This window comes from Onychostruthus taczanowskii, unplaced genomic scaffold (genome assembly GCF_017590055.1).
Source record: "Onychostruthus taczanowskii isolate IOZ18803 unplaced genomic scaffold, ASM1759005v1 scaffold33, whole genome shotgun sequence".
Lineage (NCBI taxonomy): Eukaryota > Metazoa > Chordata > Aves > Passeriformes > Passeridae > Onychostruthus > Onychostruthus taczanowskii.
The window spans coordinates 7306191-7324706 of record NW_024500683.1 but is presented as its reverse complement, the minus strand read 5'-3'; the positions used below and the strand labels follow the sequence as shown (position 1 = coordinate 7324706).

The 18516-nt window shown below is 38.4% G+C and overlaps 1 protein-coding gene across 13 annotated transcripts in view; it reads right to left on the bottom strand.

Moving 5' to 3' along the window:
* Nucleotides 1-18516, bottom strand: part of DST (dystonin) — a 290720-nt gene that overhangs the window by 164850 nt on the left and 107354 nt on the right. For 6 of the 13 annotated variants that reach the window (XM_041410734.1, XM_041410735.1, XM_041410736.1 and 3 more), the window contains 3 exons: nucleotides 18026-18124; nucleotides 15771-15848; nucleotides 13315-13407 (listed from right to left, as the gene is read on the bottom strand). In XM_041410734.1, the coding sequence (XP_041266668.1) occupies nucleotides 13315-13407; nucleotides 15771-15848; nucleotides 18026-18124 (270 nt within the window). Of the gene's footprint in view, nucleotides 1-2271; nucleotides 2687-13314; nucleotides 13408-15770; nucleotides 15849-18025; nucleotides 18125-18516 lie in introns of those variants that run through there. The other 7 variants (XM_041410741.1, XM_041410747.1, XM_041410743.1 and 4 more) reach the window with 2 other exon arrangements.

Below are 18516 nucleotides of genomic sequence, written 5' to 3'. Positions count from 1 at the left end.
GAAAAGTCAACATGCTTTCAATTACAAGCCACATCTGAGGCACTAAGCTGAGAGTACATTACAGCACAGGTAAGCTGACAAGGTAAGGAAAGGCTACTGATCTCTGTAATTACAGTAAAGGAAATGGTAAAGCTGAGATTGCTAACTGCAAACTTTGTGTGTCAGCTCAAGCCAGTAACAGGACCTTTGCAAACTCTTATAAATACCAGCTTCGCTTAGTATAAAAAAAGACAGATATATAAGACATTAAAATTCCTTTCTAGTTCCCAAAAAGAATCAGAAGGAAAGTGGTTATGAGTTTGTACAGTAATTAGAGCCTGAAAAACTGGAAAAATCCAGTTTTTCCTGGTTTTATTTAGAGGTCAAACCTTGGTGTTCTTAAAATTACTTATACTGAGAATCTTGGGTTGAGAAACGGAACTGAACTTATTTTAGCAACTGAGGCATTTAGCCTGATGTGTCAGTAGTTTCATATTCATGCAATGTTTTCTCAATATCAGTTGATGTAGGTGCTCAACAGCAATCTTCTTTTTTCTCCCTTCCTCTGTGGTAACAAGAGGTATAGACCTGGTTGGAGTAATTAGTGCAGCAGTATTAGAAGCTGCATTACTTTCATTATACAGGAAAAAGCAGCCATGCTTAGCTGAACAGACAAGGACTCATATCCTCTTACTCAGCAGTGATGTTTTATACAAATCAAAGAACATTCCTAAGCTGTTCCTGAATTCCAGCTAAGATTAAGAGGGCAAAGATCTCTATGTGTGTTAAGAGGTTATTTGTACTATTGTGAACTGCATGTTGTAATTGGGTGCATTATCTATGTTTAAAAAACTAAGCTCAGACAAAGTATTGTTGGATTCCTGTTAGAAAAGTACATTATATAAGCAGAAGATGTTTAGTTAGCTCTTTGCTGGAAATCATGCCTTTGGCATATGCCCATTCCCTCTGCTCACTCAACTGAAAGCTCAGATGTGCCCGTTGAGCAAGGGGGATCAGTTTTGGACCAGATCCTGCTATCAGCATTTGACTCACATGCACAGATTTCAGTTATCCTGAAGATGGGTGGGGCAAAACTGAAAATATGGACTGAATTGGTAAGCATGCTTACCAAAACTTTGCTTTCCTTCAGATATTCTGCAACTAAAATTGTATTTTGGTTTCTTTTATTGTAAAAACAAAATAATCCTGCCTTCAGAGGAAGATGGAATTTTAATAATTAATATTAATAGGTCATCTAGACAGTTTGGGAGTAAAGATCCTTTAAAAGAAGTGTAGAGTGCTATTAACAGGATTAATGTTCACTTGTTCTATTTCAAGCTGCCTACATAGCTCTTTCATTCTTCAGTTCCTACTGGCCATAACTGGAGAGAATTAGAAATATTCCTTTCCTTGATATAAAACCCAAAGGAATTACAAGACCATGAAGAGGTGGTAAGAAAATTTACTGCAGGTACTGAATGAGAACTCTAGAATTCACTCCACCTTCCATCAACATTTTAACATGAAAATCTCTTTCCTAAATTTGGAACCAGACCAAACTACAGAGAGAAAAATAGGACAACAATATATTAATACTCCTAGAGTTATTACATAGCCTTTGAAAAATATCAAGTGATATGTTCTATCCTACAAATATCCATAGTATCATAGCATGGTAAAAGGTTCATACACAGCGTAGTGAAGATATTTTTGTAATACAAAAATTACTGTTCAAATAGTTATCCTAAGCTAACTTTCAAAGATAATGCATTGTATCAAAATATTTACCTTGCTCCTGTTTGGTGCAATGCTAAATAATGCCTTTTCTTTTGGCAAATGGGAAAGTACAGCATCAGGATAAAACCTCTTTTGTTCAAGTAACAGATCACTTACACTTTGAGAAAAAAAATTATACAACTTTTCAGATTTACTGCTTTCTGAAACATTTTCAATGACTCTGTAAGAAGTTAAGTTTAACTGAGTTTCCTCATGCTGTCTGCCTAAAACATGAAGAGCAGAATCCGAAGTAGTTCCTTTTCTATAACAAAGACCACTGGACTTCTTCAGGAATGCTAATTCTCTCCTGTTACCATCCTGCGAACATCTCCTTTTCCATGCACAGTGTTTCTCCAAATTGCTCTTGTCTTGGTCCTTTAACTGTGTGTCTGTTTCATCAGACTTGGCGAGCCCCTGATTATCACCATGAAAGCTCTCCCCGCAAAGAGAAGCACTCTTTGCTTCGCCCAAGAAAACTTTTTCTTTAGCAATATCAACGGAAAGGTCTGTACTCACAGGCAGAGCATTACCAGCCACTGTCACTCTCCCGGGGAGGAAGTCGGCCAATCCCACACCCTTGGGATGAATCTTGATGTTTTCTGCAATCTTCACTTCACACTGTCTTTTTTCTTCATTTTCTTTAACGTGCACTGAATCTGAGCCCCCCTCGGTTGATTTCTTTCTCCTTTTTCTTCTGAAATATTTTCTTCCAGGGGAATGTTTATCTGGACTTAAGGGAGCTTTGGCAGGATCTAAACACTGTTCTTCCTTTTCAGCCCTCACACATCCACAGACATTCCCCATTTGGCTGTCTGTAACTCACAGCCACACAGTTTCATTCATTCCCATATATTTAAATAAACTTAAATCCTCCTCAGAACGTTAAAAACTGCTGTTTCCACTGTAATTTCTTCCAGACTTCACACGCACCCGCCTCAGTACGTAGCCATTTTGCTTATGAGAAATGCACACGCAATAAACGCTGTGGCTCGCTGCCCAGGCAGGGCCTGTGTCTGATTAGACACTGTGGCTTATTTCTGGCCACCAATCCTCTTAAATAAACATCACTGTTCCAGCGCTGGGCTGTAATGCTGATTGCCTTTCACAGAGATGACATAGCAGTAATGAGCAATAGAAATTTCTCACATGCATTTTAACTTCCCGTTTCACTTAGTAACTTGAGCAAGATAAAGTAGAAAAATATGTAGCAACCTTTGAAACTATTAGCTACACTCCAAATCCAAAAGTAAGCAGCACAGTAAACAGGAGGGGTTTAGTCAGCAGATTTGTTTTGTACTCCATATGCTTTTATTACCTACCCAATGATCCACAAATGGGAAGATTAAACTAAAGGATCAGAAATTGCTCTGACAGCTTGCTGGGGGTAAAGTTTTTATTTGTATGTGGAGTTTTCATAGCAGCTAATGTGACTTTTCACTGATTTGTCAGCTATAAATAACCTGCTGCTTCACTGCCATCACAAAAGCACAGCAGCTTGCTCAGGGCAGTGACATTATGTACCGGGGCTGAAACTTTGCAGCAGAGTTAAACCTTCTGGCAGATAAAAGTGAAACAAATCATAAAAGCCAATCTATCTAGAAAACAGACCTTAAGGTTACTGTTTACAAAAATGGAGCTTTATCCTCCTCCCATGCTCCTGTAAGGCATTTCTGTTTAGCTCTGAATATAAGATCCAAGAAGCATCTAACTATACCTAAAACTAAGTAGATATATACACTTTTAAAATGCAAGCAAGTTTAACCTCTAGTATACTTTGTTTGGAAAAATCTTTTTAACTTTCCTCTTTGTTTTTGTCATGGATATGTGAAATCTGCAGAAACCAGCACACATAGCCAAGGACAGATGTGTATGGTTTCTCATGCTGAAAAAGAACTACAGAGTGACTTGCCAGGCATTATCAGGTGTTACCCTTGACTTTCCCTTGCTTATTTGAAAAGGAATTGCAATAATGAGACCCAGAGACTTTATCCCCAGAGGCCAGTTCCACTGAAGTATTCCACAATTTACTGTCGGGATCTAGAATGAATAGTACAGCAATGATCTAGGATGAGCCTTCAAAGAATTTCCAAGGATAGAGCTGCTCACTGATGACTACTCTCAGGGCACTGGGGTAAAATTTGACAGTAATGCTTAGAAAATTTCATACTGTAACACCACAGAATACTGTGACAGGTGGCCAGCTATGTACAGGCACAATGTTAACACGTTTCTTTTCAAAGCAGACATTAGTTCTATGACTAAACTCTTTCCTAGCCTCAATTTGTATTTGCATTTGTAGCGTGCTCAACGTACAGGTGACATTTGATTCCTTTATTCACAATGAAAAAGTTGTAACCTAGTCTGTTTAGAAAAATTACTTTAGAAAAGTGACTTTTAGCTAAGACCAGAGGACTTACTGATTTAAAGAACACTTCCACATGGGTCTGTGTTGGGTCCTGACATGGGCCCCCCTTATGAACAGAAAAACATACTCAAAAAAATATATCTTTCTAAATGACATCCCTGTGTTTGTACAAAAAAAAACCCCAGTTTTTTAATCTAAATATATACTTATTTTTCTTCTCTCTCATCAGGAAAGATGATTCAGGACTTTACAGAGCAATGGGCCAAGGCTGATTTAATTTCACAGAGATATAGTTGCTGGTTTAACAACAACATGCTTAGTAATGATATATGGTTAAAGAGATCATAGTATAATGCTCTCAAAATATATGTATTAAAAAAAAATCTTTATAAAGCAGAAATTATGTAAAATATTAAGGACAAGTTTCCAGCATTTGAATGGACAACTGCAAATCTTCATGCTGTCTAATTCAAAATGTATTAATGTAACCTACCACTAGTACACTGCTAATGTTGTTCTTCCTCCACAAATTTTAGAGGGGGAGAGAATTTCCCTAGAAATACTGCAAATTTAAATTTTCAGTGCAAGTGCATTTTTAAATTAATACATGTGGGTATCAAGGTTTCTAAACAGTATAATATTAGACTATTTTACTGAGCTTTACTGGAGTGTGATTTGATATGTATTTCCATTAAACTGCTTACATCTCTTTAACAGTCACCATGATGCCACCTTCTTTCAAACAGAAAATGTCCCTAAAGTGCACTGTTATGCCAAATTTCCTGTAGGTTCAGTGGCACTCTGACTGTCACAAAAATGTAAAATAATATCTAATTCAAGATATGTCAGAAGAAACACGTTATGGTTATTTTACAGCTGACAATTACATTTTGTAATGTAGCCAGTAATTTACAGAATCCCTGATCTTGCACATCCTCTTGCATTCATACTTTAAATTTTGATTATTTTTTTAAGAGTAACTCAATTTTTCAAAAATCAGATGCCACTGAAGTAGAATTTTAATAAAAGGGAGACAGCAGAAATATAAGAATCAGATCTAAAGGACCGGTTACAAGATCAGTGTTCCCCAGGAATCCTGCCCTACTTCTGCACACTCCAGGTCAATTTACTCAAATGCACCTGGTATAACTGCAGCTAGTTCTAGAACAGAGCCACAAGCACGGTGAAGGGTCTGGAGGGGAGCCTTGTGGGGGGCAGCTGAGGTCACTTGGTCTGTTCAGCCTGGAGAAGAGGAGACTGAGGGGAGAGCTCACTGCAGTTACACCTTCTTGTGAGGAAAGGAGGAGGGGCAGGCACTGATCTCTTCTCTGTTGGTGAACAGTGAACAGGACCCGAGGGAATGGCCTGAAGCTGAGTCAGGGCAGGATTAGCTTTAGGATAAGGTTCTTCACCCAGAGGGTGGCTGGGCACTGGAACAGCTCCCCAGGGCAGTGGTCACAGCACAGCCTGACAGAGTTGAATAAGTGTTTGGACAGTGCTCTTGGGCACACAGTGTGACTCTTGCGGTGTCCTGTGCAGGGTGAGGAGTTGGACCTGATGATCCTGAAGGGTCCCATCCATCACAGCATATTCTATGGTAGCTCTCTAACTTATCCATTTCTAAACATTATCTAGGAATAAATGCATTCCAAATATACCTCTGCAGATAATTAGTAGCCTTTATGCCTTTTTATCTTTCTAGACATAGGTATTTCTGAGACTTAACAATACTTACCAGCTGTTCCTGAGAAGGCTATCAGCTCTCTATTAACAATTCTTTCTGCTGTTTCTTCTTTATTTTTTTCCCAAGAACCAAATAATAACTTTATAGTCACTTTAACTAAGTCACTTATACTCTTGAACCAAAGAAATTATCAAGGACAACGGAATTGATAAATTGCATTCATATCAGTTCTTGGGTTTTTTACATAAAAACCCTAAGCAAAATAAGATAAAAGAAAGTGCTACTAACTAAAGAAAAAAATACCACTTTCAGCTAACTGAGATTCTCTGAAGTCATAATTATGGTCTCAGCAAGGAAAGAGACAGAGTTAACAGAATTACACTGGAGGTTCAGAAGAGGGAAACTTAAATTTCCTCCAAAACCTGACAGCTAGAGCACAGATAGATGATATTCTAAAGCACCAAAACAGACTACCACTGAAGCCTGTGAGAACCACCACAACACAGTGATGACCACACCAAGAGCTTTGTCTTGGACATCTGACTAATCTGACTAGACCTGAATGAAGCTCAGCACTGGTTTAAGACAGAGATCCAGGTGATCAAAGCTGTTAAAACAACCACCAGGGATTGTTGTGTTTCTTTATCTTGATACTGGGTTTTTTTTTTTTTTGGTATTTTTTTACACAAAACATGTCAAACATACAAATTTGTACCCAAGGCTGCAAAATTTTATGGGGAGATTAACAACAGACTTTTTAGGGCAAGAAAACCCCTAAGTACAACTTGAATAAAGGATTAGACCAACACTTGTGTGCAATTTGACCTGTCTTAGAGGCCGCTTAATCACAAACAAGAGGTTAAGATTAAGACATGGAAAACAAATGACTCACACTGAAACATGAAATAGCTCATGCAGATTTGTATGGGTTTGCACCTAACCACAGATTTCTGTAATTTGTCAGGCATGTCTGTGACTGGGAAATGCATTAATTTCTTAACATGGGACAGGTGCGTAACACATTAAAATCACAATAATGTTGAATGTTTGTGTATTTCTAAGTCTGCAAAATTATTATACCATTTGCCCTATGTACACTGCTAATTTATGCTTTATTATTTGTCTCATATAGTTAGCAATTATTGTACAAGAGAAATTATTCTACTTTGCTAATCGAACCATGCTAGGTATCTTTTATCAAAATCCTACTAGTAATACATTTTAGATCTGGATCTAAAATCCCTTTCCCCTCTTTTTTGCGTGTTTATACAACAGAGCAGAAGTAATGGAGCGTTTAGCACAAATGGGACGTGTCATTTCACGGCACTAAAACAGCATACCGGATAACCAGCAAGCATTTTGTTGCACAGCCCTGAGGTCACATGCAGAATAACAGAGAGATAAACATAAGCCAAATAGAAAGTGAAAATTAAAGTAGCACAAGATAGAAAACAAGGATAAAAATAAAGGCTTGCCAGCACAAACAAAAGGTTTGGAGCTGTTTGAGCTGTACTGGCAACCACTCCTCAAACTCTGAAAGAGATGTTCAACTACCAAGGCACAACCACCAACAGGAGAGGTTTTATATCTAGTGAGATGGCTTACAAAAAGAGGAATTTGCTCCTTATTGGTGATTTTATGGCATTAACGACAGAGACTTCATGCTTCTCTCACCCTTGCTGTGATTCAGATGAATCCCAGAAATTTCAAGAATTCTGCACTCATTTTCTTACCTAAGACTTAGGAATTTCATTATTTTTTAAATAAATCACTGAAGAATTCCAGAAGAAAGAACTAGTAGTTCAGCTGAGAAATAAAATATCACAAGAGTATACCCTAACAAATGCTGAAGGACAGGTAATGCTGCTGCATTGGCTAATGACAGACAATGCAGCTACCACTTGGAATACACTTTATCCTGCCATCACGTATAGTCACAGATGGGACAACTGGCCAAGTAATTCCATTTTTAAATCTTTAAGAAGATCAAACCTTGAACTGTTCTGGTTCTTTCAAAGCAGAGGCAGAGTAAATTTCAGTCCTAGGACTGCAAGGCACACAGAACCAGGAATGGTTGCCAGTGAAGGCCAGACCCGGCTCTCCTCATCTCTCATGGCCACCTCAAAAAGGCAGGCAGCACATCCACTGAATGGTGACCTACCAGGGATATCTCTGTCTTCTGCACATCATTTACTGAAATAGGCTACCACAGCTGAGCTGCCTCCTCCTCTGGACACCCTGTATGGAGGCCACAGCCTTACAAATCCACCCGTCTCACCTTTTCACCAACACTGGTAAAAGTTTAGCTGCTGATGCTGGACTAAATGAACGGTCTGTAGACTGCTTGGGGGCAGCCTAATCAAAAGTGATTTTTTCTTAAAGGGTTATGGGGAGTCAGCAGCAAAAAATAGTATTTGCTGGCTAGCAAGAGAAATGTGAAGAGGTTACATGTGTCAAAGGAGGCCTGAGAGAAATTGCCCATCTGGGTGGAGAGGGCTGGATGGTACTGTAACATCTGGACAGAATCATCACTGACCAGAACCTGCAGCATCCTGCAGAAGTCTGACAGCAAAGAGCAGGGAAGAGTGTCAGGAAATTTAATGGTAGCTCCTGAGCTGAAAAATTATAATGAAACTGAAATAGAAGAAGTCTATTGAGTCATTATTTAGAACTTCCTGAATTTTTTTTAAGATCTGAGTTCACAAAGGCCTACTTTTAACTAGACAGAAGTTCAAAGTTTTTCTTTCCTTCAGCATGTGTTTTTCAAACAACTGCAAGTGATTTTAAACATTTAACATTTGTTAAAGAATGCTTGCAGTAGTTTGAAAGGAAATTATCACCAGTTTTCACAGAATTTAAGTCTTACTAAAATGACTTTATGAGGACAAATGCTGCTTTCATTTATACTTGCTCATCTCCAGTGTAGTCAGTGAAAATGTACTGGATGTTGAAGGAGTCCATTAAAGTATTATTTTGTATATTTATACATACAGCCTATGATTATACAAAATACTATAATCTGATTTAGCACATTCTACAGGTGCCAGGAAAATAACTTATAACAGTTATTACATTATGAAACTGAATTTAAACTAAGCCACCTACTATTAAAAGCATGTGAAATACATGCATTGAAAGCTTGCATAAATCCTAGCAACATAGATGCATTGGGGTTTTTCAATACCCACAGAACAAATTATTTTCTTACATACTCAGTTTAGTAATCCACCAGATTTCCCATTCCAGCTTTTCAGTAACTCTTATGTAATTACTTGGGACACAGAAGAGTGGATACTTTCTGGATTTATGCAGCTGCAGAAGTCAGTGCTGTAACATTTATATGTATCTAGTTATGCACACCAATTCACAAAGCCATAACCATCTCTAGATATAATTAAGATGCAAGAGAAACATAATCCTCAAATGTGTATGATCTTTTATTTTTTTCATTATGTCTGTTCCCTAAATCATTCCTAAATTCATTCCAATAATCAGAGGGATTTTCTATTTTGAGTAAATAATACCCTTCAGATAAGGACCATGACTCAGAGAAACAATAAGCCACAAACAACAGCCCAAAAACAATCTCTGGCATCTTGACTACTTCCCAGATTGCAGTGTTATTAGAATACACATAACTGATGTGTAGCTGATCCAGTAATGTCACACAGCAAACAGCTTCTTATGCTCACTGAGAAATTAACTACTTCTGCAAATGATGGGGAAATTAAGGGGTAATTCAGGTTAAAAGACCCCCTCGCAAGTGCCTAGATACTCATGTTTACACACTGGCTAGGTTTTGAAGAGATAACTTTATGCAGTAGGGGCAGGACTCAGTTTCCTCAACTTGGCGTTCTGGAGCTCTTTGAGATATCCTGCAATACCCCAACTGGCCTCCAGCTGCAGGTCCAGAGGATTGTGAGTCTCTCACAGGTCTGGTGTCTCATCAGTGAACTCCACACATATGTCCTGCATACTCCAGGATACCTCAGGTATCACTCAATTGACACCTGTCTTTAGGAGACTGAGTCAAAAGTCCTATACTAGTTGTTCAATCAGCAGCAATGACTCACACCCTGAAGCAGAGATAAAGTCAACTGACCATCTAGAATATTTGAGACACTTTAAGATACCTGAGATATTCATATGGAGATAGCATTTACACCACAAGACCTAAGGAAACCTGCTTCCCACTGCCAATGCTACTGGATATGAAGTGTCATCTCAGAACAGCAACACAGCAACTATGCTGGACAGTGAATAGCTCCATAGGTGCTCCAGGCATCTCCTTCAGGTGATCTGAATTACTCCATCAGCCTCTGTATTGCCTAGCCCTCCAGGCCTCAAATCCATTGCTAAACATGTTTTCCACCATTTAAGAAGCAGTTTATCCTGCCTGATCTGTCTCTTCCCAGATGAGGCTGGGTTTCCCATAAGACCCAGGTCATGCTTCTCGTACTCACAGGGGTGTCTCATAAATCTCCAACAACATAGATGTTTATATTTAGGTGAGTGATGTGAACGTCTAGTAGCTAGTTAGTTGACTCACTGTCTAGGCTGCATTAACTGTATAAACTAAACCTCTATCCTTCTGATTATCAGATTAAAGGGACAATTTAGACAATTGCATAAGAACATAGCTCCCCATAAGCACATGATTTAGGTGTGTTAACTTCAAACTGAATCTAATCACAACTTTCCCAATAAGTATGGAACTACTCCATGCATAAACACAGTTATTATCACAGTTATTTATCCCTTGGTGAAGAGCCCACATTTCCGTTCAGATTTTTCCTTCATTTTAAATCTAATTGAAGAAAAAAAAAAACAACTTGAGGTCTAAGTACGTACATTCTTCCGAACTTCACCTTCTGAACCCAAAGGGGCCATATGCGGGTGACAAAGACACCGAATTGCCATAATAAAGAGAAATAGCAGGAAATGTCATGCAGGAAATGTCACACAAGCACAGACTAGTGCAGGGCATATGTCTTACATCACTTTACAAATCCCTTCTGCATTCAGTGTAGGTATACTGCAGCCATTAGTAAAAAAAAGAATATATTTTTTTAAACATCCTGTTCTTCAGTTGCTTCATATTTATTAAAGAGACTTAATATTTAGTAAAGCACTAGTAGTCATCCTCAAAATTATTTTTTCACCAATTTTTTAAGATACTATTTTGAAAAAGAAGGTCATCAAGGTGGCAGACCCCATACTAGGGGGCATCAAACACAGCCCAAACAGCCAGTAGGGAGGGGCAATAATCCTGCTGTACCCGGTACACCCTCACTCTAAGAACTCTGTGCACTTCTGTTCTCCACAGTTTAAGAAGGGTTTGAAGGTCCTTGAGTATGTCCAGAGAAGGGCAACAAAGTTGGTGGCAGGGATGGAAAGCATGTTCTAAGTAGAGCACCTGAGGACTTTTAGTTTGTCTAGTTTGGAGAAAGGGAGGCTGAAAAGTGACCTCACTGCTCTGTGAGGAACTAGAGGGAGGCATTGAGCTCTTTAAAGGGGAACTCATCTTTAGAAATGGAAGAAAAGACAATGCTGGGAACTACCAACCTGTCAGGCTCTCCTCTGTGCCTGGGAAGATCATGGAACAGATCCCAGGGAAGATGTTAGGATGCCCCATTCCTGGGAGTGTTCAAGGCCAGGTTGGATGGGGTTCTGAGCAATCTGGCCTAGTTGAAGGTGTCCTTGCCCCCAGAAGGGGGGATGGAATAAGGCAATTCTCAAGGTCCCCTTCCAACCCAAACCATTCTGATTCTTTTCTCCCTGGTATCCAGCCACTGGACACATGGGAATACTTCAAAACTGTGCTGGGGAGGTTTAGATTGGACATCAGGAAGCATGATGGGTGGTCAGACATTGGAACAGGCTTCCTAGACAGGTGGTCGATGCCCCAAGCCTGTCAGCGTTTAAGATGCATTTGGAGAATGCCCTAAGTAACATGCTTGAACTTCCAGCCCTGAATTGGTCAGGCAGTCCCACTAGGTGAGCATTGTAGTTCCCCTCCAACCGAAATATTCTACTCTGACAGAACTACAAGATCTGAATTGTACTTGCAGACGTTTAGTTGGTAGTTATTTGGGTTAGGACATAGTGAAGTGTGTTTTGGCTACAATTTAAATGCTTCAACATATTTCATATTTCATATGGAGCTGACTACCTTACAGGGGAAAATCCTTGCCACACCACTTGACCTAAAGAAGGTAATTTATATAAATTGGTTTTCCTTTTCATCCATTTTTTACAATTGGCAGCACTAACATTCATGACTTTTTATAAGCACCTAAAATTGTGCCAGATGTCCTGTGCTTCATCTAATGAGAAAAACTAACAATTTCACTCTGCAAAAGCCTAATAATCAGGTTCAGAAACATAAAATACACATCAAGTAAAGGTTTAACTTCCACTTACAGCTTCTATTAGTAAGCTGCTAATATTCTGTTTTTTAAAATAGAGCAACCTTCAATCACAGCCCAATTCTGTAGGTCATGCTTAAATATATTTAAACCTATTATTTTCTTCTCTTTATAACCATGTGGGAGCAAAGACTGACATGGCAAGGGGAGCTGAAGGAGCTCCAGGTCTTTGCTGGACCATCTCCTTTACTCTATGGTTTCTCCTTTATTCTATGTACTGATCTAGGCTAGGATGTGCATCCTGTTTATACCCAGGTACCATTGGCCCTATTCATATCTTTGCTCCACATTAGGATTTGCAGGAGGGCACATTAGATCCTAGCAGCCTTTCTGGCTTTTTAAAGAAATTTTTTCTCAGTCATACATCCATTGTGGATGGTCCTAAGGGGACGATACTTTTTCTGTGTGATCTTGCAAATTTCTGATCATTTAAAATGCCTGCACAGCAGAGAGTTCATTGCTAACAATGCTGCAGTCACTAAATGGGAATTATCTGTCATCTGAATTACATCATCTGCAGCCAGAGCCATTATGCAAGCATTCTTTTGAGGAGCAATTTAACACCACACACTGTAAGGCTGCATTATACTGTACACAATCCCACCAGTGTACAACAACCAGAGTGCCACCTAGTGTGACCCATGCCACCATCACTGGGGCTAGGAACAAATGCTGACATGGGAGCAGTTACTAGAAGAGGCTGAGAGTACAGCTTGCTAAAATACCCAAAGCAGCAGATCCTGAATTTAAAAAAATATTCAAAATTTTTCAAATATATTTTAATACTCATCAAAAGAAATCTGTAGAATAAAAGAAGAAGGATATGTCCAAACACTGGGAGGAATACATACTGTCTTAATGATGTTCAAAACTGAAGTTTTTTTTCTCTCACTCCACAGACAGAAAATTAGCAAATAAAATCTTGAGATTCAGTTTACATCATAAAATAAGATACAACATGAAAACCTTCAGAAACAAATTAGAGAAGAGATAAAATCTACGGAGTCCTGTCTCCATCGAAATTCCTCGCAACTATGCAAGAAATTGACCAAAAACATACAGTCAAGCAAAATTAGGCTTACCTGAAAGTGCAAAATTATGGTCCATATCAACCCCAAAGTCAATTTGGGATTCCCATCTGTTATATCATCATTTCTGATGTTAACCAGTTTCACCTGCCATCACAGAAAGAAAATGCAGGCAAAATTGAAATAAATATGCCACAAATACATACTGCATTACACAGGCATGACTCTAAAGGATGCACTACTCACTTCCTGAGCCTACTCTGCTGGGCTTTTTAATTCTCAAAAGCAGAAAGGAATTGCATTCTGCCTGTAAGTGGCCTGCCAGGAATTGCCCTCTCCCACTCACACCGGGATAAGGAAATTCCTCAGCTGTCACTAGGCTGGCAGATCTGATCCCCATGCCAAATACCCTTTGCCTCAGCTCTTGTCAAAAGGGGAAGGCACGGCAGAGCAGGGCAGGATAACATGAATATAATGATCTGTAGCTGCTGTATCAGTCCCAGAGCAGTGCTGACACTGGAAGTTATCACTGCCATCATTCCACCCCACGCTTTCCTGTACTTAAACAAGGATTCAGCAGCAGGAGAACTGGCCTGCCAAAACACAGGTCTGGCTTGTTAAAACTAGGAATTTAGTATCACATTTAAGCAAACAATGGCTTAAAAAAGACAATAATTATTTATAGTTTCTGATGCTGTACTCATTCATAATGCTATAAACAAATGCTTAATAGGATTAAAACAAGAGCTGCTGTTATTACACTCCCATAAACTCACACCCAGAGTGAGTTCAGTAATTCCAGTTTTTGTCTAATTTTATAAATGTATTTAACTTCTCTATATGTATTATGCATCCACATAGCCTAGCAGTTAAAGATGACTCAGCTAAAAGATATTTTATGCTTACAATAGTAAAGTTTCATGCACATGCTTTTCAACATATATCCTGTTATCAACTGAACAAGCAAAGACATGTCCTTTTGATCTGCAGACATAATCTTTACTATTTGGAGACAAAAAAAAGCATCAAACCACACTCTCTGCAAGAAAAACAATGTATTTCACAATTTGTTGTTTGTTCATTTCTAAAGTCAGGCTTCAAAATTATCAAAATATAGGCTCTCTCTGCCTTATAATCACAATAAAGCATTGTACTTGAAGGCTACACAGCCAACCTGAGCCAGTTAACTCCTAAATACAGTTTAGAAACTCCTACTAGAGGGCCGAAGTTTTATCCAACTGCAAGCTCCACTGACAATTTGCCAAGACCAAAGCCCTACAAATATTTTGTATACTAGAACACAGCCGTCTTCACAAAGCTGCAAGGCTAAAGAGAGCACAAAAATCCTCATATCACAATCGACAGCAGCACATGCATGTTCATAAACACAAGGATGACACAGCTCTACACCTCCTGCATTTTATACACATGGTCTGCCATGCATGAACAAGGCATGGTGCAGTACAGCTCCCGAGGTCCTGCTGCATAAAAATGCCATTGTGACTGACACTTTGTAGTGTACTTGTTCAGTGGCTCACTTAGGTTAACAGGAAAAGTTTGCTTTGAACTCAGCAAAGGAGGATTTTGTTCTCAGTGCACACATTCCATTCAGTGACCCGAAAGGCACGTTTGAAATTTCAAAATGAAAAACAACATCTGGTTTCATAACAAAACTAAGTATCTGTTTATGGTTTGCTGCCTCATAGTCTGTCAAACTTCTGAAGTAGCAAAAACAATTTAATTATTTTTTAACTCAACCAATCAGAGAGTAGATTTTCAGTGTCAATTCGTTGGGATGTGACATATAGGGAGGAACCATTTTTCATTCCATGTTTTGGATAAAGGGAGAAATCCCTTTATTCTCCCTTTGGAAAGGGAGAAATCAAGCTTCTGTAAGCATTTAAAAGATATTGAAAAGTAGAAAGAAATTCACAGTAGCAGAAATGCAACAGTGTGGATTTCAAAGGCTAAAAGGAGATACAAGTGAAATTAAGCCTGAATCTTTCACAGTGCCCAGGTGGCTCTGACATGTCTCTAATTCATCTAAAAACACTAGTTTTGCTTTTATTAGCATCAAAATTTGAGAAAGTTTTCCCAAAAAAAATTACAATCAAAACAAGGAACTCCCATAGAATATTCTAATATATTTGAATTGGCATTTTGCAGTAAAACCTAGATTGTGAACAAAATTGCATACCAGCTAGTGTCTGGGCAGCATGAAAGACAGTTAAATTTACTATAAGCAGCTCCTAAGGATGTTGCCCATAATTTTCTCCTCTTTAAGAGCATATAACACATGGAATGTGCTGTTATTGCTCAGGGAAGGGTGGTGTAAAACTACCTTTCCCACATCTCTCTTAACCATCTCAAGCACAACATAAAGCTGAGCCTACACGAGCAGCTGCTAGACAACATGCACAAGAGACAATGCAGGACAAACTTGTTATTTATTAGCTATAGGTGACAAAATGTTCATTAATTTTTTATCATTATTATTATTTTCATCATACCTGGCGCTTTTTCAAATAGTCAAGTGCAATTTGGACGTTCTGCAGTCTGTGAAAACGCATCCGACCCTTTTCTCGGGGCTACAAGTGGAAAACAGTAGTTGTGAGATTTTCTCATCAGACAAAAGAACAAACAGACTGATTTAAATATACCATGTAGAACATGTGAAGCACTACAGCTTTAATGAAGTCAATACCTTTGGTGGAAAAGTGTGCTACAGCTATTTATTTTAACTGTAGTTATTTTTTAGTACAGTGGATGGCAGAGAGATCAGGGGTCCCCAACTGCAACTTTGATCCATGCAGGCTGATAGCTGTTCCCTGTAAAGTACTATTAAGGCTAAGAGGGCTATTACCTACAGAAACTAAACATTATTATAAAATATTTACAGTGTATTAAGCAAAACAAAACATAAGTAATGTCATGGACCTTTACATTGTTCTGGTAAATTCTGTGATGGAAAAGCTTACCTCTGTATGGAGCTTCATGGCTTAATGACATGACTGCATAATGATTATGATATCTATACATATTTATTTAAAGCATCTAATAAAGATAATATCTTCCTCCAAACAGAATAATATAATATGAACAGTCTTAGAGTGTAAGTTTAAACTCTTGACTTGGGTAGAAAACTTTAAAGCATGAAAAAAACTAACAAGTCACTCCCCTCACAGCAAAGTCAGAAAAAAAAAGAAATTGTAAAATAAAAATGAGCGGTGTGTTAATGGAAACATGGCAAAACTGCATGCAGTTAGTGTAAAATCACCAAGAAGAAGAATCACACAGAAAACGCATACTTAGCTGTCACAGATCAGCATGGGAAAGCAGTTAAATTTATACCATCAACATCATATCCAAGTCCTTCTAATCTTCCTTATGTCAGATTTTTCACAAACTTTCACAGCAGTAAACTGAAGCAGACTATAATTGCTAGGGATCAGCCATGAATATGAGCATTTCCTCAGACAACCACTGTGAAACACACAGATAAGCCCCAGCCTTCCTCAACTGCCTGTTTTTCCCCCTATGGAGTATCAGGTGCTTGCCAAAAAGAAACATAAGAAAATGAAGTTGAATAAGAAGCATAAACTGAAACAAAAATAATTTTAATTTCCATTACAGAATCTTCTATTTAGCCCCTTGTTTTTCACACCAATAACTCAGGATCAAGCATTACAGCGCTTGCTATCAAGTAGCTTCCACAGATGGAATGAAGAACTGCAGACCTGGAGCTTGGTTTTCCACAAGAAGGAAGGTATAGTAAACCCCAAAGTACACAGTTAGAATCTCAGAGGGGAAATATTTCTTTTATAAAACAATGCAGCATTTTGATTGATGCTGCACTTCAGAAAAAAGGCACACAAATTCCACTGAAATCACAACTGCAGCACAACACACGGGAGCCAGGGAGGCACTCAGGCCCTATGACAGCAAGTTGCTTTAGCAAAAGCCAAAATGCAAGATCTAAAAAGGCATTAAACAGCTCACTCAGACTAACAAGCACCCAACATTTTAAACTTTATGAGTAGATATTTCCCTTCTGGATGAGCAAAATATAGAGAATCGATAATTCAGCGTTTGTTGCAAGAAAGATAAACCCTGCAAACTATCTGTATTTTTAGTAGCCACGACACAAAGCTGTCGCTTAACTTCCAATCTACCTGCTTTGATGAAAATCACTACTACATATGGTAAATTCTAAAAAACAAATCTGCACACTGAATTACCTTATTTTGAGATATTATCCTATATTATGGCACACACCCCATGCACATAGCAAACTGGTGCTTCTAATTAAGATAAATCAATTTTTTCCATTGATTTCATTAAGAAGAACCTTCAAGTCTTTGTCTAAATTGCTTGTATATGGACAATACTGTTTGCAAGTTAAAAAAAAAAAAAGGTCTTAGATTAATAGAATTATGGTATTTCCCTATCTATTATTTTAAAATATTATTTTATAGCTTCTTGATAGTGTTGTCCAGTATACATTTGCACCATGGTTTTGTACAGTTTAATGAAAGAAAACAAATAGAAACCTTGAACATTTGCATTTTAGCTGTACACAGAAAGACTAAATAAAAATTTATCTTTACCACACCTCCACCATAAACACAAGTATCCTGGTTTACCAACAAAAGTCCTTTTGTTCTTTCTACAGCCCACTACTGCAGCACACCAAACTAAGAATTTACATTAGCAAACACCACACTTCAAACACTGCATTAGTACAGTTATGGGGGTCGGCACCTACCCCCTTATCCTCATCCTCCACATCCTCATGCTGTTCATTTGCGCATGCTTCTGTTGAACTCACCAACCGTAAGGTCTTCAAAAAATCTCGCTCTCTTGGCTAATGAATACAACAGACAGGAGACAGGACAGCAAAAACACAAGACAGACCACAAATGAAAAGAAGAGCATGAAAAGAAGAACATAATGAAGAGAACAAATACCAAGCAAGGGAAGTAATGCTCACAAAGAAAGGAAATGACACCTGAGGAGTGTGTTAGACAATTTCAGGGACATTTGATCCTTGTTATTTGTAAGTTACTCCCTTAAATGCAAAAAGATATTAAGCATCCAATATTTGTTAAAACAAAAATCAGAAAGGAAAGCAAAGAGCAGAAGAAATAGTGCGTTACCCTGTTAAGAAAGGAAGTCTCACTAGCCACAAGAAACGAAGAGAACAGATTGCACTCCCCCACAGAATTCACACCAGCACATTTACCAACAGAAATACAA